At 43.4% G+C, this 24,240-nt stretch overlaps 1 protein-coding gene across 10 annotated transcripts in view; it reads right to left on the bottom strand.

Moving 5' to 3' along the window:
• LOC132819886 (1-phosphatidylinositol 4,5-bisphosphate phosphodiesterase beta-4) overlaps positions 1-24,240 on the bottom strand; it is a 532,815-nt gene that overhangs the window by 74,015 nt on the left and 434,560 nt on the right. For all 10 annotated transcript variants that reach the window (XM_060831826.1, XM_060831835.1, XM_060831830.1 and 7 more), the window contains 2 exons: positions 23,164-23,229; positions 368-483 (listed from right to left, as the gene is read on the bottom strand). In XM_060831826.1, the coding sequence (XP_060687809.1) occupies positions 368-483; positions 23,164-23,229 (182 nt within the window). The remainder of the gene's footprint in view (positions 1-367; positions 484-23,163; positions 23,230-24,240) is intronic.

The raw sequence follows: 24,240 nt of genomic DNA, 5'->3' as shown, positions 1-24,240 counted from the left end.
ATGTGGTTGACTCTTAACTGACCTCCAGCAAGCCACTAAATTCAAGGGCAATTAAGGATGGGTGACAAATGCAAGTCTTGCTCATATCCCACGAAAGGAGTACAATAAAACAGGGCTGAATAGACTGAAGACTGGTTACGAATGCTGGTCTAGGCTCTGCATGCACTAATTTTCCTCCTTATTAGATGTTTTGCCATCCAAAAGTCAAAATAAATGTACATCTCAGAAACAACTTAAACTCAGGGAATATTTGCTTTCCTGTTCTTAGAGTTCATCGCTTCATAATCCCCTCCCAATATTAAAGTGCTTCCTTTTGGGATCTACTGGACAATGCATTGCAGTTACTGAAAAATCAGGAGGCACTTACCCCTTCTTTTTGATTGCTTTTTCTAAACTCTTCTCTTGGGTTAACTTTTCCTTGTCGTGTTGTGCCACCATTTTATCCACTTGCAAGCAATGTGATTTCTGAGTGACACTGTGTTCCTGGAACAAAGATTAGCCATCATCAGCAGCAGTGCTTGACGGTGTGGTAGATCAGGTTAAGCAACAATCTCAGGAGCCTCAGGTCAATGATTGCTTACTGAGCCAACATTGGAGTGGCCTATCCCAGAAAAAGGTGCTGAGGTAGACGAGAATTCATCAGACACTGACACATTGTAAGTCGTGTAGGCAGTACATTACTCAATTTTGTGAGCCAGAGACTTCCACAGATTCACAACCCTTTGAGTGAAGCAATTATTCCTCATCTCACTCCTAAATGATTGGTACCTTTTCCTGAGATTCTGAGCCCATATTACAGATTCCAATGAATAATCTCTCAGTGTGTCCCTTCAGAATCTGGTTTATTTCTATGAGGTAACCAAACTCCAGAGGATAATGGCCAAATTTACTCAGCCTCTCAAAATAGCCCAACCCCTCAGCCCAGAGACTGGGTTAGCAAACCTTCATCCTACCCCTTCCAATGGAAAAACATCCTTCCTTAAATAAGGAGACCAGAACTACATACAGTATTCCAGTCAAGCAAAGAACAAATGTGAATCCATATAAAATAAGACTGATCAGGTCTGAGGGCAATTGTACAATCCATTCCTTGTGCAGTGCTCCCATTAAGCTTGCAAGCTGGCCATGAATGAATTATTACATCCCAAATTTATTGAACACTTGAGAAAATTAATACTGCACCATTTATATTATGAATTCTTATCTTGTTACATACATTAATTTTAATTTGTTTAGATTAACACAATTCCAATAGAAAAATCAGTTAATGATTACCTCTAAAGAACCACAACCAAAACAAGATTTTAAATTAATAATTTTAACATTAATTTGCATGAATTAATTTTAGTGCAAAAGTGCTCTGGATGTGCAATGACAAAGACTTAATTGATTTGGAGATGCCGGAGTTGGACTGGGGTGTACAAAGTTAAAAATCACACAACACCAGGTTATAGTCCAGCAGGTTTACTTGGAAGCACTAGCTTTCGGAGCATCGCTCCTTCATCAGGTGGTATGGCTCAAACACCCAATGAAAGAGCAGTGCTCTGAAAGCTAGTGCTTCCAAATAAACCTGTTGAACTGTAACCTGGTGTTGTGTGATTTTTAACTAAAGTAATAATTGGCCTTGGTAATAGGTTTGTCGGTATAAAAATACAAACTTGCACAGCAGTGAACCACAGATAAGTTTAAATTCCACATTTCTAAGCAGCCAATCTCCCATTTCTATTTAAAAATGCTGTAAAAAAGTGTTCAAATATGGACACTTTGACAATTAGTAATTGCTGATGTGAGGACCATCAATGAACGCAGTTGTAAAAGTATCCCAAAGCAGTCTTCACTGCATGCAGTACGGGGAGGGTGAACTTGTACATGACACTTTTTAGACCTTAGCTGTGTAATGCAAACAGTTGTGGGTGCCAAATTATAGCTGAAAATGTCTTGCTGGAAAAGCGCAGCAGGTCAGGCAGCATCCAAGGAACAGGAAATGCGACGTTTCGGGCATAAGCTGAAGAAGGGCTTATGCCCGAAATGTCGCATTTCCTGTTCCTTGGATGATGCCTGACCTGCTGCGCTTTTCCAGCAACACATTTTCAGCTTTGATCTCCAGCATCTGCAGACCTCACTTTCTCCTCGAAGGTGTCAAATTATAGGAAAGATTTGAATGTATTGGAGACAAAGCAGAAGTAAGAAACAAAAATGGTTTCAGGAGTGAGAAACTTCAGTTATGAGGATAGATTGAGGGATGCTGCCTGGACTGGTGGGCTTGCCTTACAAAGAGAGGTTGACCAGAGTCATAGATTCATAGAGACGTACAGCACGGTAACAGACCCTTTGATCCAACTCGTCTGTGCCAACCAGATATCCCAACCCAATCGAGCCTCACCTGCCAGCACCCGGCCCATATCCCTCCAAACCCTTCCTATTCATATACCCATCCAAATGCCTTTTAAAACTTGCAATTGTACCGGCCTCCAACACTTCCTCTGGCGGCACCACCCTCGGTTTGAAAATGTTGCCCCTTAGGTCATTTTTTTATATCTTTCCCATCTCACCCTAAATCGATGCCCTCTAGTTCTGGACTTTCTCACTCCAGGGAAAGACATTATCTATTTATCCTATCTATGCCCCTCATGATTTTATAGACCTCTATAAGGTCACCCCTCAGCCTCCGTGCTCCAGGGAAAACATCCCAGCCTATTCAACCTCTCCCTATAACTTAAATCCTCCAACCTCAGCAATATTCTTGTAAATCTTTTCTGAAACATTTCAAGTTTCACATCTTTCCAATAGGAAGGAGACCAGAATTGCATGCAATATTCCAAAAGTGGCCTAACCAATGTCCTGTACAGCCATAACGTGACATCCCAACTCCTGTACTCAATACTCTGATCCATAAAAGAAAGTTTTCCAAATGCCTTCTTCACTATCCTACCTACCTGCGACTCCATTTTCAAGGAGCTATGAACCTACACTCCAAGGTCTCTTTGTTCAAAAACACTCCCTAGAATTTTACCATTAAGTGTATAAGTCCTGCTCGTATTTGCTTTCCCAAAATGCAGCACCTCACATTTATTTAAATTAAACCCCATCTGCCACTTCTCAACTCATTGGCTCATCTGATCAAGATCCCATTGTAATCTGAGGTAACCTTCTTCACTGTCCACTACTCCTCCAATTTTGGTGTCATCTGCAAACTTACTAACTGTACCTCTTATGCTCACATCCAAATCATTTATATAAATGACAAAAAGTAGTGGATCCAGCACCGATGCTGTGGCACTCCACTGGTCACAGGCCTCCAGTCTGAAAAACAACCCTCCACCACCAACCTCTGATTTCTATCTTTGAGCCAGTTCTATTTTTAATTGCTGCTGTGTTCTTGACTTTTGTTGCTAATACTGTAGCTAAAAACCTGAGGACAAAAGGGTTGGAACCATCAAGGACCTTCCTTCATTGATGAAACTTCTTGTAGTTTATATCTTTCAATTGTCACAGAAGGGATTGTCAAGGAACATCCAATGTTTCTCCTCAGCTATTGGATCATCCACCCTCTGACAGCCTCCGCTTGTTGTCAGGGTGAACAGTTGATGAGCTTGACAGTTCTTACCTGCTGTCTGGCCTACTTTAATGGGAGCTGGTTGTAAACTGGAAGCTTTAGGTGGATTTAGTATGGGCAGCTGTGATCCCAAGTTCTGGAATTACCTCTCTACGGCTCTCAGCTAGTCTGTTTTAACAGCTCCTTAAAATCCTCCTCTCCATTGTGTCAGTCCTCCTGATCTGAATCAGTATCCAACTTTCTTTGATGGTGTTCCTTTAAAGAATACTTGGGTGCTTTACTTTGTTCAGATAATTGTACAGATGTAAATATTTATTATTGCTGCTGATTTATTGAGATGATTTTATCCCCAGTGTGCATATTGGCAAATTACGTTTGGACAAATGCACCCATTGCAACACAACCACAGAGCAGAAAGAGGCTATTCAGTCCATTGTCCCTGTGCTGATTTCATTACCTGGTGTAAATCTGCCTTTCCCCCATGGCCCTGCTCACCACTTCTATCCAAGTAATCATATAATGCCTTTCTAGAATGCCTCAGTTGAACCTTCCTGTACCACATTTCCAGACCCTATTTGCTCTGTGAAGAAGTTTTTTTTTAACGATGACCTTGTATTGTTTGCACATCACTTTAAATCTCTGCCCTCTCATTCTTTCTCCTTATGTGAGCAGGAACAGCTCCTCCTTATCTACTCTAACTAGTCGACTCTCCATTGTGAAAAGCTCCATCAGGTCTCTCCAGGGAAGACAGTTCCAATTTAGAACATAGAACATAGGAAAGTACAGCACAGAACAGACCCTTCGGCCTACAATGTTGTGCCAAAGATTAATCCTAATCTAAAATAAATTACCTAACCTACACACCCCTCAATTCACTGCTGTCCATGTACATGTCCAGCAGTCGCTTAAATGTCCCTAATGACTGCTTCCACGATCACTGCTGGTAATGCATTTCATGCACTCACAACTCTCTGTGTACTACCTCTGAGTATCCTCTATACCTTCCTCCGAACACCTTAAAGGTATGAACAGTCAATCCTGTCTTGGGGAAAAGTCTCTGGCTATCAACTCTATCTATGCCTGTCATTATCTTGGACACCTCGATCAGGTCACCTCTCTTTCTCCTTCTTTCCAAAAGAAAAGTCCAAGCTTATGTCTTGACATGCATAAAAGTAGATACATCCCCAGGACCTGATAAGGTGTACCCTCAAATGCTGTGGGAAGCTAGGGAAGTAGTTTTTGAGCGTCTTGCTGGGATATTTTTATAATCGATAGTCACAGGTGAGGTGCCAGAAGTCTAGAGGTTGGCTAATGTGGTGCCACTGTATAAGAAAGGTGGTAAGGACAAGCCAGGGAACTATAGACCAGTGAGCCTGACGTTGGTGGTGGGTAAGTTGTTGAAGGGAATCCTGATGAACAAGATGTACATGTATTTGGAAAGGCAAGGATTGATTAGGGATAGTCAACATGGCTCTGTGCATGGGAAATCATGTTTCACAGACTTGAATGAGTTTTTTGAAGAAGTACCAATGAGGAGTGATGAGGGCAGAGCAGTAGATGTGATCTATATGGACTTCAGTAAGGCGTTCAACAAGGTTCACCATGGGACACTGTTTATTAGGATTAGACTCATGGACAACCAGAAGAACTAGCCATTTGGATACAGAACTGGCTCAAAGATAGAAGACAGAGGTTGGTGGTGGAGGGTTGTTTTTCAGACTGGAGGCCTGTGACTAGTGGTTTGCCACAAGAATCAGTGCTAGGTCCACTACTTTTCATCATTTATATAAATGATTTGGATGTGAGCATAAAAGGTATCGTTAGTAAGTTTGCAGATGACACCAAAATTTGAGGAGTAGTGGACAGCGAAGAAGATTACCTCAGATTACAATGGGATCTTGATCAGATGGGCCAATGTGCTAAGGAATGGCAGATGGCGTTTGATTTAGACAAATGCAAGGTGTTGCATTTTGGGAAGGCAAATCAGAGCAGGATTTATATACTTAATGGTCAGGTCCTAGGGAGTGTTGCTGAACAGAGACCTTGGAGTCACAGGTAGATAGGATAGTGAAGAAGGCATTTGGTATGTTTTCCTTTATTGGTCAGAGTATTGAGTACAGGAGTTGGGAGGTCATGTTGCGGCTGTACAGGACATTGGTTAGGCCACTGATGGAATATTGCATGCAATTCTGGTCTCCTTCCTATCGGAAAGATGTTGTGAAACTTGAAAGGGTTCAGAAAAGATTTACAAGAATGTTGCCAGGATTGGAGGGTTTGAACTATAGGGAGAGGCTGAACAGGCTGGGGCTGTTTTCTCTGGAGTGTGTACAACATACAGAGCAAACGAATAACTAACTTCTCTTCCATTAGAAGAACCACGACAATTTGCAGTCAAGCACGGATTCTAAATTTACACAACACAGAAATCATAAGTACAACAGATGCATGTGGAATGATGTGGATAAATGGAATACATTTGTTTAATTCATGCCATTTAATTAATCAGCCCTTAGCTCTTCTTTTTCATTTACCATTCAAAAACCCTTAAGTGACTGGCAATTTGCAAAATTCAGTTAAATATAAGAAATGGCAATTCTGTTCATGAATAAGTTACTGCTTTTCAAGTGCAGGCAATTCATCATTCCCACATTTCACACAAATGTCTGACAAGTGGCTCAATGGCTAGCACTGTTACCTCAGAGCCCCAGGCACCTGGGTTCAGTCCCAGCCTTGGGTGACTGTCTGTATGCATTCCCTCTGGGTGCTTTGGTTTCCTCCCACAGTCCAAAGCTGTGCAGGTTATGTGGATTGGCCATGCTAAATTGCTTACAGTGTGCAGGCTTGGTGGATGGGTGAAAAAAAAGCAGGGATTGACTGGGAAGGCATTGGGGACTCAATGGGCTTGGATGCTATGAAATGGGGTCTGCAATGCGGTAAACATCTTAATTTATAGATAAGACAATTTGTTCATGATTACAACTAAATTACAGTAAAAAATCGCCATATACTCCCTTCTTATTAAACACTTTATAGAGAGGATCTTAATTTATGAAATCTAAGTGGCATACTTGCCTCCACAATGACAAACTTCCGGGTTCAAATTCCACTCCTCACCCTGAGAGAGGTTAGGATGCAGGAAATACTTATTTGATAGGACATTACATCAAAGTCTCACCTGCCTATTTTTGGGTGGTTCTTAGATCTCATGGCACTTATTCAACAGAAAGCAGAGGAATGATCCCCAGGTTTTAGTTATCTCTCCGAAGTGCAAATTCATAGAAAATGTTAACCTGCTGGCAACACCATCCCACCAAACCAAAAGTTGTGGAGATTGGGTAAGCAAAGTAACAAAAAAAAAGCAAGCGCAGAGTCTAGAGTAAGTGCTGCTGGCTGAAAGAGAACAATAGAGAGAGACGAAACCATGCAAAGAAAGCAAAATAATGGGGATGGAGATGGGACGAGTTAACTTTTTGTGACTGGTGGCAGAGTGGATCAGTGGTTAGCACTGCTGCCTTACAGCCCCAGGAGAAAGTGAGGACTGCAGGTGCTGGCGAGTCAGAGTTTAACAATGTGGTGCTGGAAAAGCACAGCAGGTCAGGCAGCATCCAAGGAGCAGGAGAGTCGACGTTTTAGGCATGAGCCTTTCTGATGATGCCCTTTTTCAGTGCCACACTTTTTGATCTCACGGTTCCAGGGATCTGGGTTCAATTTCACCCCTAAGTGACTGCGTGGAGTTTGCACATTCTCCCCGTGTCTGCATGAGTTTCCTCTATGTGCTCTGGTTTCCTCCTACAGTCCAAAGGTGTGCAGGTTAGGTGGATTGGCCACAGGAAATGCAGATTTACAGGGTAGGGGCTGTGGATTTGGGTAGGATGCTCTTCAGAGGGTCAATGTGGACTTGATGGGCTCAATGGCCTGTTTCTATTGATTCTGTGATTGTTGGAAGAGTTGAAACTGTCCACTGCAAAGATGGTGTTCCTCGAGACTGAATCCTCACTTTGTTTTCTTCTTCTTATGGCATGTCTTCCTCCTTGTTTTAGTCTCAGCCAACACGGCTGAGACACGGCACATCTGCTAATTCTTCTCTCCCTCCCTCTCAAGAATTTCTTTGTCACTCAGTCTCCTCCGTCTTCCACAAACAGGAAGGGTGGTGTGTGTGTGTGTGTGTGTGTGTGTGTGTGTGTGTGTGTGTGTGTGTGTGTGTGTGTGTGTATGTATGAGTATGTGTGAGAGAGTGTGCGTGTGAGTGAGAGGGTGTGTGTGAGTGAGAGTGTGCGTGTGAGAGAGAGAGAGACAGAGTGGTGTGTGTGTGTGAGGGAGTGTGTCTGCGTGTGTACATGTGTGGGAGTGTGAGAGTGGGTTTGTGTGTGGGTGTATGAGTATGTGTGACTGAGAGATAGAGTGTGTGCATGAGAGACAGTGTGTGCATGTGAGTGAGAGGGTGTGTGAGAGAGAGAGACAGTGTGTGTGTGTGAGCGTGTGTGTGACTAAGAGTGTGAGTGAGTGAGAGAGGATATGTGTGTAGGTGTGTGAGTGAGTGTGTGAGAGAGAGAGTGTGTGTGTGTGTGTGTGTGTGTGTGTGACTAAGAGTGTGAGTGAGAGAGGATATGTGCGTGTAGGTGTGTGTGTGAGAGAGAGTGTGTGCGTGTGAGTGAGTGTGTGAGAGAGAGTGTGTGCGTGTGAGTGAGAGGGTGTGTGTGTGTGAGAGAGAGAGAGAGAGAGACAGAGTGTGTGTGTGTGTGAGGGAGTGTGTCTGCGTGTGTGCGTGTGTGGGAGTGTGTGAGTGAGTATGTGTGACCGAGAGAGAGAGAGAGAGAGAGAGAGAGAGAGTGTGCGTGTGAGTGAGAGGGTGTGTGTGTGTGTGAGAGAGAGAGAGAGAGACTGTGTGTGTGTGTGTGAGAGAGAGAGTGTGTGTGTGCGAGAGTGTGTGTGACTGAGAGTGTGTGTGTGAGTGAGGGAGAGAGAAAGTGACAGAGTGTGTGAGAGACTGAGGGAGTGTGTGAGTGGTTGTGACTGAGAGAGAGAGTGTGTGTGTGTGTGTCTGTGTGGGTGTGAGAGTGTGAGAGAGAGAGAGAGAGAGTGAGAGAGAGAGAGAGAGTGTGTGCATGCAAGAGAGAGAGAGAGAGTGTGTGCGTGTGTGTTGTGCATGAGAGAAGAGAATGTGTGCGTGTGAGTGTGTCACAGTCTTGGCTTGGAGGACAGGAGGGTCCACAGGAGTTGTTTGGGGCATAAAGTGTCATGGCTGGGTCATGGAGGCCAGTGTGGGAGATTAGGGGTACCTGGTAAATCTTTCTTTTTCATTGTAACTGGGATGATCATTCCTGCAAATTCCCCCTCCCCCCACCAAATATTAATATCCCTCTCTTTCCTGGCACTTTCTCTCAGGGCCAATGGGCCAAGCTGACCCCTGCTCCTCATCTCAAGGACAAGAAAACCTGGTTGTTAAGTCTGTGATTCTCCCATCGGGTGCAGCCTGCCCTGCTGGGCATTGCTGGCATTTTCCCACTTTTACTTCCGATTCCCAGCAGCCACAATGTCCCGCCTTTCTCCGGTCCGAAGGCTAGGCTGGTATCAGACTAAAGATCGGCAGGAACTCTGTGTTTGTCAAGTCCTCTGTGCACTTAGAACTTCGAAACATGCAGAGCTGGTGGAGAAAATTTTATTTCTCATTGTCAAAGTGGTACAGAGTGAAGTCAGTATGTGGGACTGAAGAATGGAGGTGGGGTGGGGGGAGCCTCATAGAATCCTAAATAATTCCTGAAGTATTCAAAGAAGACGTTCCTCATAGCCAGGGAGTCCGGAATCACTGTCCATTTTCCTAATCAAACTGTTCAGAAATTTTACTTCACACCTCTGGAGCAGGTAGGACTTGAACCCTCGCCTCCCAGTCTATAGATAGGGACACTACCCATCATGCCACAAGAGGTCTCAGGGGTCACAGTCTAAAGATATGGGGGGGATTTATTTAGTGAGTCTATTACATTCCCTGCCTGAGGCCAAAACATTGCATGTTTTCAAGGAGGAATTAGGTATAATTCTTGGGGCTAAAAGAAAACAAGGAAAAGGGGGCAAAGCAGGAACAGGGTGCCGAGTCGGATGATCAGCCATGATCATATTGAATGGTGAAGCAGGATCGAAGGGCCGAATGGCCTATTTCTACCCCTTTTTCGGTGCTTCTATACAGGCTGACAACTGATTCAATTCCAAAGGAAGCACAAGTAAAATAAGAAAAACAAAAACTGTTGCGGAAAATAATCCTAAATCAAATAGCGTGTATAATCACCGTTGTTAAGGTTGAATTATTGCAATCATTGGGACATATTTGTTTTTTTTTCCAGTGTATTTCAGGATACACTGAAGTATTGAAGTTCAGACCACCAAGATGACCCAGGCTGCATACATGAACAAGCTACCAAAGTTCATGATGGAAGAGTTCTTTACGCACAGAGTACTGAGATAACGGCTGAAAACAATTAGGAATCCATGACAAAGCTTGATTTGGTTGTGAGAATCCCAATGAACCAAAGATTTAATTATTCACCCAAATTATATTCAGGCAAACAACAGGGCCACCAGTCACCCAGCACACCAACAATGAGTCACACCAAGAAACCTTTGTTTGCGTGAGTTCAGACGATTAGGTTGAGATAATGCTACTTCTGTTACAAAAGCCGCTGCTGTTTACATGTATCATTTCAAAAGGAAGGTCCGGATGAGTAGACTTTGGATTTACTTTCTAAACAACAACAACTTGGGTTCTTTTTGCATCTTCAATGTTGTAAAAGGGATCAAATTACTTCACAGGAGTTTTATTAGATAAAATGCATGGCCCAACTGTGAGAGGAGATACAAGGACAGAAAACAAAAAATCTGGTCTAACAGTTAGGAATGAAGGCGAGGTCAGACAGTCTTAGGAAGGGAATTCCCAAGTTTAAGGCCTTGGCTGCTGATGGCATAGCCACTAAGCACAGTATTTAAAGTGATACAATCTCAGGGTGTTACAGGACAAGAGGAGGTGAGAGAGGTAGGATGGAGTCAAGGTCATGGATGGATTGAAAATAGAACTTTAGAAATGAAGTATCACTTAACTGAGAGTCAAGGCCGCTCAGTGAACACGGGTATGTGGGACAATGGGGGTCTTGGTGTGTGTTTCTGATGTGCTAAATAAAGCAGAATGTTTGTACATGTGTGAGAATTGGGTGGTTGATGAAGCAGACACAGATACACTTGAAGGGTGGATTAGGTCTGTACACTGTCATAATCAGTACATTTTAAAATCCCCTACTCTTTAAACTTAAAAGAATAGTTAAGTGGTTGTTTTGACCAGCATTGCCTCGATGGGCCAAAGGGCCTTTTCTGTGTTGTAGGCCTCTGTGATGGATGTAGCTGTCATACAACTAAAACAAACCTTACTGGACTGCTTTGATTAACAGGCCATCTGCTGTAGATTAAGAAATGCTGCTATACAATGCTTCTGTGAAAAGCCTTAGGTGTTATTAGGTTAAAGATGTTACATAAATTCAATATTGTCACGTCTATCTGTTTTGTCCAATAAAAGAGAAAACATTAGGATTGATTTGACCCTTTCCATATGGTATCGTTGGATTTGCCCTAAGCTACACCTTTTGTGCTAGTTCTCGGTCAGCCTGGCCCAACTCCCTTTCTCAGGAAAATGGTGGCATCACCTGGTGTCGGCTCCTGCTACATTTTGAGAACAGTGCGTAAGAGTGAGGAACAGAAGTAGACCATTCACCCCAATGGATTTGCTCCATTCCTCAATGAAACCATGACTTGTCTGAAATTGCTCAACTCCAAGGAGGAGAAAGTGAGGACAGCAGAAACTGGAGAGTCAGAGTCAGTAAGTGTGGTGCTGGAAAAGCACAGCAGGTCAGGCAGCATCCGAGGAGCAGGAGAGTTGACGTTTCAGACATAAACCTTCATCAGGAATGGGGTGGGGGGGGGTGGGCGGTGGTGGTGAGGGGAATGAAGGATGCTACCTGACCTGCTGTGCTTTTCCAGCACCACACTTTCTGAATCTCAACCCTCAACTCCAATTTTCTGCCTTTTCCCCAGAACCCTTACTGCTTAACAATCTATCTCAGCCTTGAATATACTTAATAACACAGCCTCAATAGCTCTCTCTCTCCCACAGATTCATTACCATCTGAGAGAAGAAACTCCCCCCAGCACCAACATCATCTCAACTCTTTACTCTGTGATTGTGGTCTCTGGTCCAAGATTTCCCATAGTGTGTGTTCTGTACAGCCACTGACCTGTAGACTCATGGGTGCAAGTAAAAGTCCTGACTCATTGCTTTGTGAAACTAATCACCAAGGTTTTTAGAGCTGGACCAGACAACCTTCTCCATTCCTGCACCCGGCTATCAATATTCTCCATGATCGGAACAGAGACTAGCCTTTGGAGTTCAATCTTGGAACTTAGGTGATAGTGGTGCCATTGCAGTGTATTACAGTGTTGTGTAAATGCCCCCTTCTACACCCTGCTATTGCTAAATAATCATATGCCACACACAATCAAATATAGCCCTGGTATCTCCACAAAACAAAACTGTCACAGGTCGACAGAGTGGTTAAGAAGGCTTTTAGCCTTTTTGTTCACCCTTTAAGTACAGGAGTTGGGACTTTATGTTGAGGTTGTACTTTTCTGGAGTACTGTGTACAGTTTTGGCTGCCCTGTTATTGGAAGGATATTATTAAACTGGACAGGATTCAGAAAAGATTTACCACGATGTTGCCGGGTATGGAGGGCTTGAGATAGAAAAATCGCCTGGAAAGATGGGACTTTTTACAGTGGAAGTTCGAGGGGGTGACCTTGCTGAGGCTTTTAAAATCATGAGGGGCATAGATAGAGTGAATGTCAAGTCTTTTTTCCCTACGATGGTGGAAGTCAAAACAAGGGGGCATGTTTTAGTGAGAGGAGAAAGATTTCAAATGGACATGAAGACAACCTTTTTTACACAAAGAGTGTTTTGTGTGTAGAATGGATTGCCAGAGAAAGTGGTGGATATAGGTTAAGCTATAACATTTAAAAGACATTTGGATAAGTACATGAATAGGAAATTTCAGAAGGATATGGGCTAAGCAGTTGGGACTAGTTTAGTGTGGGAACATGGTTGGTGTAGACTGGTTGGACCAAAGAGTCTGTTTCTCTGTAGGATTCCACGACTCTAAGCGCTTCTTATGATTCACTCTTGAGTGTGATGTGGGTATGCCTGGCAAACTGGCGTGCATCCTGAATGCCCTTGAATTGATTGGCTCTCCAGGCAGTTGCAAATCTACTTCAGTGTCATCCACATTCTGTAGGCCTGGAGTCACAAACAAACCAGGCAAAAGTGAGGACTGCAGATGCTGGAGATCAGAGTCTAGATTAGAATGGTTCTGGAAAAGCACAGCAGGTCACGCAGCATCCAAGGAGCAGGAAAACCGATGTTTCGGGCGAAAGCACTTCATCAGGAATGAACAAAAGCCCTTCCTGCCCGAAACGTCAACTTTCCTGCTCCTCGAATGCTGCCTGATCTGCTGTGCTTTTCCAGAACCACTCTAATCTAGACTAACAAACAGGCCAGACCTAGTAAGGACAGGAGGGATCCTTCCCTGAAGAGCATTAGTGAACCAGATGGGTTTTTAACGATATGTTAAAAGGTCACCATTTGACTTGCTTTAAATGTTAAACTTCTTCTATATGAAAGTGAGAATCAGTGAAAGATTACAATTTTTGGGAGGGTGTATTGTCATTTAATGTGGAGGTACAGGTGTCTGTCACCTGTTAAAGCTTTCTTCTGACCAATGGGGGCTGGTTCGTTTTTGAAAAAGAAGCCAACAGGACTGTGACACCTAGCAATATGTAGCAGGCTGCATTTAACCCATAATCACTGTGATGACATTATATGCCAGACTCTTGCAAGCCACATTAAATGACAATGCTCCCTTCCAAGCATTGACAATTGCAATCTTTCACTGATTCTTTCATGGGCACTGCCAGCGAAGTCACCCATTCCCAAATATCTTTGAGATGTGTGGTTCATTAGGTTATTTTAGAAGGTGGTTAAGAGTCAACCAAATTGATCTTGGTCTGGAGTCACCAATGTTAGGCCAGATCAGATATCCTCACGGAAAGAGGATTGACTGACTGGCAGCAAGCAGAGATTAGGGATAAAGAGATCTTTTTCAGGATGCCAATGATGAGTGGAGCTCTACAGGGGTCAGTGTTGGGACCAAACTATTCATTTTACATATTAATGATCTAGACAAAGGAGCTGAGAACATTGTTACTAGGTTTATAGGTGACAGAAAGATAGATGGAGGAACAGGTAGTGTTGAGGAAGGGGAAGGCTGCAGATGGACTTGGACAAGTTAGGAGAGAGGGCAAAGAAGTGGCAGATGGAATACAATGTGGGAAAGTGTGAGGTTATGCACTTTGGTTGGAAGAATAGAGAAACAGACTGTTTTGTAAATGGGAAAAGGCTTTGTATATCTGAAGCAGAAAAGGACTTGGGAATCTTAGTTCAGGATTCTCTTAAGGTTAATGTGCAGGCTCAACTGGCAATTAGAAAGGCAAATACAATGTAAACTTTCTTTTCAAGAGGCCTAGAGCAGGGATGTACTGCTGAGCCTATATAAGGCTCTGGTCTGACTGCATCTTGAATATTGTGAGCAGTTTTGAGCCTTGTATCAAGGAGAGGAAGTGCTGGCATTGGAAGGGGTCCAGTGGAGATTCAAAGGAATGATTCCGGGGATCAAAGGCTTGTCGTATGGGGAGCAGTTGAGGATTGTGAGTCTTTCATCAATGGAGTTTAGAAGAATGAGGGGGGAATCTAACCAAAACTTTCTAGAATACTGAGAAGGCTGGATACAGTAGATGTGAATATGATATTTCCAATATCTGGATCAGTGGTCCTGGAAGAGCACAGCAGTTCAGGCAGCATCCAAAGTGCAGCGAAATCGACGTTTCGGGCAAAAGCCCTTCAACAGGAATAAAGGCAGTGAGCCTGAAGCGTGGAGAGATAAGCTAGAGGAGGGTGGGGGTGGGGAGAAAGAAGCATAGAGTACAATGGGTGAGTGGGGGAGGGGATGAAGGTGATAGGTCAGGGAGGAGAGGGTGAAGTGGATAGGTGGAAAAGGAGATAGACAGGTAGGACAAGTCCAGCCAAGTCATGGGGACAGTGGTGAGCTGGAAGTTAGGAACTAGGATGAGGTGGGGGAAGGCGAAATGAGGAAACTGTTGAAGTCGACATTGATGCCCTGGGGTTGAAGTGTTCCGAGGCGGAAGATGAGGCGTTCTTCCTCCAGGCATCTGGTGGTGAGGGAGCGGCGGTGAAGGAAGCCCAGGACCTCCATGTCGTCGCAGAGTGGGAGGGGGAGTTGAAATGTTGGGCAACGGTGCGGTGTGGTTGATTGGTGTGGGTGTCCCGGAGATGTTCCCTAAAGCGCTCTGCTAGGAGGCGCCCAGTCTCCCCAATGTAGAGGAGACCACATCGGGAGCAACGGATACAATAAATGATCTTAGTGGATGTGCAGGTAAAACTTTGCTGGAAGTGGAAGGCTCCTTTAGGGCCTTGCATGGAGGTGAGGGAGGAGGTGTGGGCACAGGTTTGACAGTTCCTGCGGTGGCAGGGGAGAGTGCCAGGACGGGAGGGTGGGTTGTTGGGGGAACGTGGACCTGAGCAGGTAGTCACGGAGGGAACGGTCTTTGCGGAAGGTGGAAAGGGGTGGGGAGGGAAATATATCCCTGGTTGGTGGGGTCTTTTTGGAGGTGGATATTTCCAATAGTAAGGAGAGACTAGGACCTGAGGGCACAACGTCAGAGTGAAGGGCCAATCCTTTTGAATTGAGATGAGGAGCTAGTGGGTGATGAATCTGTGGAGCTCATTGCCACACAGGCCAGGTTATTAAGTGTACTTAAGACAGAGATAGATATGCTCCTGATTAGTAAAGGGATCAAGGGTTACAGGAAGAAGGCAGGAGAATGGGGATGAGAAACATATCAGCCATGATTGAATGGTGGAGCAGACTCAGTGGGCCGAATGACAGTATTCTGCTCCTATTTCTTACCGTCTAATGGGTAAGAATGACAGACTTCCTTCCCTGAAGGTTATTAGTGAACCAGATGGGTATTTAGGATTGATGATAAAAGTGGTCATGGTCACCATTGATGAGATTAGCTCTATAGTACAGATTTACTAACAGCCCATGTGCTGACAGCATTAGGCTGGATGACAGCACTGTGACATTACCACCACAGTACCATCGCCCTGCCTGAGTGAGTGATCAGCATAAATGGTGGGGCAGCTTGAAAACTATAACCTGGTGGACACTACCCTCCAATGCTGAGATGCACCTTACTGGTGGGCCTTTTGCATTTACACTTAGCGTTCTGACTACTTCCTCATGTTGCCCTGTGCAGCTCTCCTTTGGGAGTCCTAGGTTGCTCTGTGTCAAACAATGCCTCCTTCCTTTGCATGACTTCCTTCACTGGAATGTCCCTGCCCGCTCCAAGAATGTGAGCACTGGCTCTCTTTCTGCGACCTGACAAGGCGTTCCTTGATAAACAAATTGGGTCTGTTGCCCAAAAGACGATGCTGGACCCAGGGTGCTATACTCTGCAGCAATTCACTATTAGTCACTCTCTAAAGCTGTGGATGGACAGTTGCTGAACACATTCATGGCTGAGAGTGATTGGCCTTTGGAATCTAAATGAATTTGGAGATCAGGAGGGTGAAGTGAAACTGAAATTAAGGCTGACCAAGATCTTATTGTATAGCAGAGTAGGCCTACTCTTGTTTCGACTCCTCGTGTTATCCTCACTACCCTCAAGAAACTTAGCTGTGAGTATGACCAGTACCAGTGGAATGTACATTTATATAGCATCTTTCATAACCACAGTGTATTTACAGCGAATAAAGTACTTCATAGTGACGTACTGGAGTGAGGATGTCTTGCTGCAGTTGTACAGGGCTTGGACAGACCATACCTGGAGTGCAGCTTTACCTAAAGTACAATATTCTGGCTTTGGAGGGAGTACAAAGGCTGATATATGAAGACGGACTGGAACGGTTAGGACTGTACTATTTGAAGTTCAAAGAATGAGAGGAGAATGACATAGAACCTGATAAAATTCTAACAGGACTAGACTGGACACATGTAGAAAGGATGTTCCCGGTAACTGGGGAGTCCCAAGCCAGGGGTCTGGTCACAGTCTACGCACATGGGGTTGGCCGTTTAGGTCTGAGATGAGTAAGCGTTTTGACACCCAGAGCATGCAGAATTCTCTGCCACAGGAAACAATTGAGACCAAAACATTGAATGTTTTCATAAGGGAGTTAGATATCATTTAGAGCTAAAGGGGTCAAAGAATATGGGGGAAAGCAGGAACAGGGGACTGAGTTAGATGATCAGCCATGATCACATTGAATGGGGGAGCTGGCTGAAAGGGCCAAGTGCCTACTCCTGCTCCTGTTTTCTATGGTTTGGAAGTACTTCAAAATACATCTGAAGCACTATCATGGTTGTAATGTTGGAAACACGAGTGCTTATTTGTACCCAACCAGGTAGCACAAACTAATGTGGAAATATTTTCTTAACAATTTGATCAGAGCTGTTCTGACACACCTGTGGAGCAGCTAGGGCTCAGAATTCAGACCTGCTGACCCAGAGGTGGGGACACTATCACTGTGTCAAATGGGCCTGTTCAGAGATGTTATTCCACTCCTCTGGAACTGGTGGGACTTGAACGAAGGCCATCTAGTTCAAAGGTAGAGATGCAACCATTGTCAAGAGCCTCCATGAAAATCCAGTATATAATAATGACTAGATCATCTGCTCCAGTTCTGCTGTGGGATAAATCTTGGTCAAGACACCAGGCGAATTCCAGTGTTCTTTTGTGAACCAGTGTCATGGGAGCTTTCATACCTGCACAACAAAGCATCATCTGAAAGACGGTCTCCTTCCTATCGGGAAGATGTTGTAAAACTTGAAAGGGTTCAGAAAAGACTTACAAAGATGTTACCAGGGTTGGAGGACTTGAGCTATAGGGAGAGGCTGAATAGGCTGGGGCTGATTTCCATGGAGCATCAGAGGCTGAGGGGTGACCTTATAGAGGTTTATAAAATCAGAAGGGGCATGGACAGGCATGGGGTGGGGGAGTCCAGACCTAGAAGGCATAGGTTTAGGATGAGATGGGAAAGATATAAAAGAGACCTAAGGGACAGCTTTTTCACACAGAGGGTGGTACGTGTATGGAATGAGCTGCCAGAGGAAGTTGTGGAGGCTGGTACAATTGCAATATTTGAAAGGCATCTAGGAAAGGTTTGGAGGGATATGGGGCAAGTGGTGGCAATGGGACTAGATTATGGATTTATATTTGCTCGTTGAGCTGGAAGGTTCATTTTCAAACGTTTAGTCACCACACGAGGCAACATCTTCAGTGAGCCTCTGAATGAAGCACTGGTGGTGTAGCCCGCTTTCTATTTATATGTTTATGTTTCCTTAGGTTGGTGATGTCATTTCTTGTGGTGACATCACTGCCTATGGTGATGCCAATTCCTATTCTTTTTCTCAGGGGGTGGTAAATGGGATCCAAGTCAATGTGTCTGTTGATAGAGTTCCGGTTGGAATGCTATGCTTCTAGGAATTCTCGTGCATGTCTCTGTTTGCCTTGTCCTAGCATGAATGTGTTTTCCCAGTCGAAGTGATGTCCTTCCTCATCTGTAAGAAAGGATTCTAGTGAGACTGGGTCATGTCTTTTTATGGCTAGTTGATGTTCATGTATCCTGGTGGCTAGATTTCTGCCCTTTGTCCAACGTAGTGTTTGTTACAGTTCTTGCAAGGTTTTTTTAAATTACATTAGTTTTGCTTGTTGTCTGTATAGGATCTTTCAAGTTCATTAGCAGCTGTTTTAGTGTGTTGGTGGGTTTGTGGGCTACCATGATGCCAAGGGGTCTGAGTAGTCTGGCAGTCATTTCCGAGATGTCTTTGATGTAGGGGAGAGTGGCTAGGTGTCTGGAAGTGCTTTGTCTGCTTGTTTGGATTTGTTGCTGAGAAATCGGGGACTGTGTTCACTGGGTACCCATTCTTTTTGCATACACTGTATAGGTGATTTTCCTCTGCTCTGTATAGTTCCTCTGCGCTGCGGTGTGTGGTGGCTAGTTGAAATAATGTTCTAATGCAGCTTTGTTTGTGGACGTTGGGATGATTGCTTCTGTTGTTCAATATTTGATCTGTATGTGTTGTTTTCCTATAGACATTGGTTTGAAGATCCCCCATTGGCTGTTTGCTCTACTGTGACATCTAGAAATGGCAGTTTGTTGTTGTATTCAGTCTTTCATGAATTTTATACCAGTAAGGATATTATTGATGGTCTTGAAGGTTTCCTCGAATTTGTTTCGTTTAGTGATAACAAAGGTGTCATCCACGTAGCGGACCCAAAATTTGGATTGGATGGTTGGCAGACCTGTTTGTTCGAGTCTCTGCATTACTGCCTCTGTTAAGAACCCTGACATCAGAGGGTTCGTTGGTTTTCTGTAGGTTTTGTAGTTGAAGGCGAAGTGGATAGTAAAGCATTAGTCCACTAGCTTGACGATACTGTCCTTGCTGATGAAGTTAGTAGTGTTTGGTGTATGTGTCTTTGGGTCTTCTAATAGTGTAGTCAGTGTTGATGGTGATGGATGTGAACAGGGCTGTTATGTCAAAGGAGGCCATTATTTCATCCTCTTCTATCTTGGTGTCTTTGATGGTCTTCAGGAATTCTTGGGTAGTGTAGATGAAGTGGTGTGAGTCTTCTACTAAGTGTTTTAGTCTTTGGTGTAGCTCCTTGGCCAGTCTGTAAGTTGGTGTTCCAGGTAGTGAGACTATGGATCTGAGGGGGGCTCCTGTTTTGTGAATTTTGGGTAATCTGTAGAAGCATGTTGTGTTGTTGGATCCATCTGGTTACATTTTTTGGAATTCGGTCTTATTTATTTCTTCAGATTTCTGAAGTTGTTTTGAGTAGGGCTGTGATTCAGTTCGCTCGTTGTGGGTTCGGGTCTATTGCCACTTGTTGGTAAATGTTGGTACCTGCAAGTAGTGCATTCACTTTCTCAACGTAGTCTCTTTGATTTAAAATGGCTGTCCAGCTTCTTTTGTCCGCAGGTAGGATAACAATGTTTTTATCTTACTTTAGTCTTTCTGGTGTTTTACTTTCTTGTGTACTGAGCGTGTATCCTTCCTTTTTCCTGTTTAATTTTGGTGCGACTGCCTGTCTGGTGATTTGCTGGGTTTGTCATCACGAAACGAAACAAATTCAAGGAAACCTTCAAGACCATCAATAATACCCGTTCTGGCATAAAGTTCATGAAGGAGAAGGAAAACAACAACAAACTGCCATTCCTACATGTTGCAGTAGATGGGGAACTTCAAACCAGCATCTACAGGAAAACAACACATACAGATCAAATATTGAACTACAGAAGCAATCATCCCAAAATCTACAAACAAGGCTGCATTAGAACATTATTTCAATGGTGTTCATCATAATCTCATGGTGTTCTTGCTCATGAGTCAATGAATGTTACTGTGCAGGTATAGGCAAGCAATTCAGAAGGCAAGTGGAATGTTAGCCTTTGTTTTGAGAGGATTTGAGTGCAATAGTAAAGATGTTTCATTATAATTATTTAAAGCCTTGGTGAGATAATACTTGGAGTAAAAAGTGAGGTCTGCAGATGCTGGAGATCAGAGCTGAAAATATGTTGCTGGTTAAAGCACAGCAGGTTAGGCAGCATCCAAGGAACAGGAAATTCGACGTTTCGGGCCAGAGCCCTTCATCAGGAAACGAAACGTCGAATTTCCTGTTCCTTGGATGCTGCCTAACCTGCTGTGAGATAATACTTGGAGACTAGCTTGTAGTTTTAGTGCCTCCTCCTTTACAGCTCACAGTCCCCTCCTAGTTTTGTGCTGTCAGGGCAACATTTCATTTATGTCCCTGTCCAATCACTTACATATATTGTGAACAGCTGGGGTCCCAGCACTGATCCATGTGGTACACCACTAGTCATCACCCGCTGTTCGGGAAAAGACACGTTTATTCCCACTCTCTGGATCTGGACTGTCAACCAATTCTCAATTCATGCCAGTGCATTACCCTCAATCTTGGTTGCTTTAATTTTTCCCACTAGCCTTTTATGTGGGACCTTGTCAAAAACGTTTTTGAAATCCAAATGCACACCCACCGATTTTCCCTGATCTATTCTCCTCGTTAAGAATCACACAACACCAGGTTGTTGTCCAACAGGTTTATTTGGAAGTACTAGCTTCCTTCATCAGGGACATCCCCAAAAAAAAACTCCAGTAGATTAGCAAAGCATGATTTCCTTCTCATAAACCTGTGCTGACTGCTTCTAATCTCAATAACCGTTCAAGTGTTCTCTTATCACATATTGTGTAATTGAGCAGCATTTTCTCCAGGGCGGATGTCAGGCTGCTTTTCTGTGTTTTCTCTTTTTAAAATAGTGTGGTTATATTTGGCACCTTCCAGTCTCTAGGAACTGCACTAGAGTTGACTGAATGTTGGAGAATGACCACTAATAATGCACTTGCTTTAGTAATTTGGTGCATGGATTATAAGGACCTGGAGATATGTCAGCCTTTAATTTCTGGTTAATCTCAATTAAAATTTCTTTACAATTTCTAACTTTCTCACTTTTAACCCGATTAGAGAAGATCAAGCTTGATGTTATTGAATGGCAGAGCAGGCTTGATGGGTCAAATGGCCTACTGCTGGTCCTTTTCTCTTTTTTGTTACATTCCAACACATATTTTGCCTGTCATGAAACAAGGAGCCATCCGAGTGGTTCATGGGATGAGGGGTTTGTCTGATGTAAAGGGTTGTGTGGTTGAGACCCATACCCTCTGGCGTTCAGGGAAATGAGAGATAATCTCATTGAAACATATAAATTCCTTAAAGGTGGTTAACAAGTTGGGTGTTAAGAGGTTGTTTCCCCTGCCTGGGAAATCTAGAACATCGGTCACAGTCTCAGAATAAGGGTGCCCATCATTTCTGACTGAGCTGGGGAGAAATTTCTTCAATTAAGAGGGCGATGGCTCTTTGGAAATCCTTATCACAGAGAGCTTGGATGCTCAGCCATTGAGTATGTGACAGACAGACTGCCTGTGTGGGGGGCTTTGTACGTTCTCCCTGTATCTACGTGCATTTCCTCCGGGTTCTTCCCAAAGATATGCAGATTAGGTGGGTTGGCCATGCTCAATTGCCCTGTAATGTGGATTAGGCAACACAGTTTTGTGTATTGAATTAATTCAGGGACGTGGGGATAGAGCACAAGGTGGCATGGACATAGGAGATCAGTCATGATCTTGTTAACTGGTGGCACATGTTTCAGGGGCCAAATGGTCTACTTCAGCCCCCTTCATGTTTTTATAATCTACTACTGCTGCATATATGATCTTTGCCCTTCACTAAGTAATGAGCAGAGGTAAGTGCATTGCAGGTCAGATGACCATCAAATAGTTACTGTGTTATTTTTTGAGGACACGTGCATGGTGGCTCAGTCATTAGCACTGCTACCCCACTGTGTCAGGGAGCAAGGTCGAGTCCATGCTTGGACAATTGCCCGTGTGGGGAGGGGGGGGGGAGGGGCGATGCACCTTCTCCCATGTCAATGTGAGTTTCCTCCAGGTGCTCTGGTTTCTTCCCCAAGATATGGAGTTTAGGTAGGTTGGCCATGCTCGAGTGCCCCGTAGTGTGGATTAGTCATGATGACCGTGAGAATTGGGTAGGATGCTTGTTGAAGGTTTGGTGCCAACTTGATGGGCCAAATGGCCTTTAACTGTGCTGTCAGGAGTCTATGATGCTAATAGAGGTATTAATGCCAGCCCAACATGATTCATTTCGAGTTTTGTTACTCTACAGAAAGACAAATTAATTCAATTAAGAAAATATTACTACCTATGTCTTGCATGTGTGCTCCTACGTTTTTGGCAACTAAATCATGGCTTTACACATTATTCAATTTTTCCGTAGTGGTTCAACTCATTTGCTGAATAAAATCAATTCTTAATAACAAAAAGGATCTGTATTCTTATTATGAAACAGTTAAACTAAACAAAAATTATTGCTGTACTCAAAGGGTTAAATTATGAAGCGTGATTAACCACGTTCTCAAAACCCGCTAAGTACACAAATTGAGATTGTATTCCTTCCAACTTCAAACATCAAGGGGCAATCTGGTCTAAGGTTTCAACAGATTAAGAGAAGTCGATAGGCTAGATAGAGCGCTTCTGCTGGTTAGAAGATCTAATACCAGGACACATAGTCTAAGAGTCAGAACTAGGTCTTCCAGGAGCCAAATCAGGAAACATTTCTCACACAAAGGATGGGAGAACTTTGGATCTAATTTCCAAAAACTGGTAATTGATGCTACATTAATGTTAATTTTAAATGTAAGTCTGATAAATGTTACTTCTCAAAAGAGCTGTGGAACAAATCTTGGTAAAGGAAATCAGCCATGGATCAGCAGCAATCCCATTGAAGAGAGGTTTGAAGAACTCTGAAGGCTAAATGACCTCCAGTTCCTCATGATATGAAGAGCACATACATACCTTGGCATGTTTTTTCTTTAACGCACTCAGTTCTTTTTGCTGCTTCTTCAACAATTTTAGGTAGGCCTATAATATCAAACAATAAAATGATTTTAATTGTTTGCAACTAAGGAAAGACCATAATTGCAACAGGAGTTCGGAATATGCCCTGCTTTGTTTTAAAGAATCTACATCAATTATCCCACTGCATCACTGTCATACAGCTCTCCTTTGTACCTTTGTCTTTATTTTGTATTTCCATTTTAATTGTTACCTACAAAAAACTAATAGAATGTGATGTTTTTTGTGTAACACGTATATGAGAGAAAAGCTCATGAGGGTTTATGTTTCACCAACTATGAAAGACATTGCCTATCTAACAAGGCCAATTTTCTGATGTGTTTTTAACTCGCACTGTGACATTATAATTAGTAATGTTACAGTCATATAAGCTGATAAAATGTCAGGACTTACTTCATCACTGTAAGACTGATCTAACTATCAAATCAAACATTGGGAAAATAATTTCATCTGTAGATGTAAAGGTTTGGATCTTGTGGGGTGTTTTGATGGTGAACTGTCAAGCATTTGCTATCATTAACCCCCTAAAATTCATTGCAATAAGCTTTAGTGCAATTAAACATCTAAGTCCTGACTTTGCTGTGAGTCATTTATTTTCTTACCTTGGGCAACACTTTGCCCTACACCCCCATCTCTCCTGAGATGGCAATGAATGAGACCAATTATGTGGCAAGAATTGTTGCTGCTCATGCATCGGTATTAGAAACTTGATAAAGAAGTTAAAATTGTGTTCAATGAATTGTAAGTGGAATTTTAACAGCCAGCTGAGTAAAATTATTGCTGAACGACAGATCTAGCCCTGGGGAAAAAACTATAAGCCGAGTATTTAATGTCTCCATTACGATTAGTTACTGTACTTTTGTAAGTTACCTTTAGGGAAAAAAAGCAATCAGAAGAGATGGCACGGTGGCTCAGTGGTTAGCACTGCTGCCTCACAGCACCAGGGACCCAGGTTTGATTTCAGCCTTGGGTGACTGTCTGTGTGGAGTTTGCACATTCTCTCTGTATCTGTGTAGG

Source organism: Hemiscyllium ocellatum, chromosome 10 (assembly GCF_020745735.1).
Source record: "Hemiscyllium ocellatum isolate sHemOce1 chromosome 10, sHemOce1.pat.X.cur, whole genome shotgun sequence".
NCBI classification, from domain to species: domain Eukaryota; kingdom Metazoa; phylum Chordata; class Chondrichthyes; order Orectolobiformes; family Hemiscylliidae; genus Hemiscyllium; species Hemiscyllium ocellatum.
Note: the sequence above shows the minus strand (reverse complement) of the source record. Positions and strands in the feature narration are given on the sequence as shown.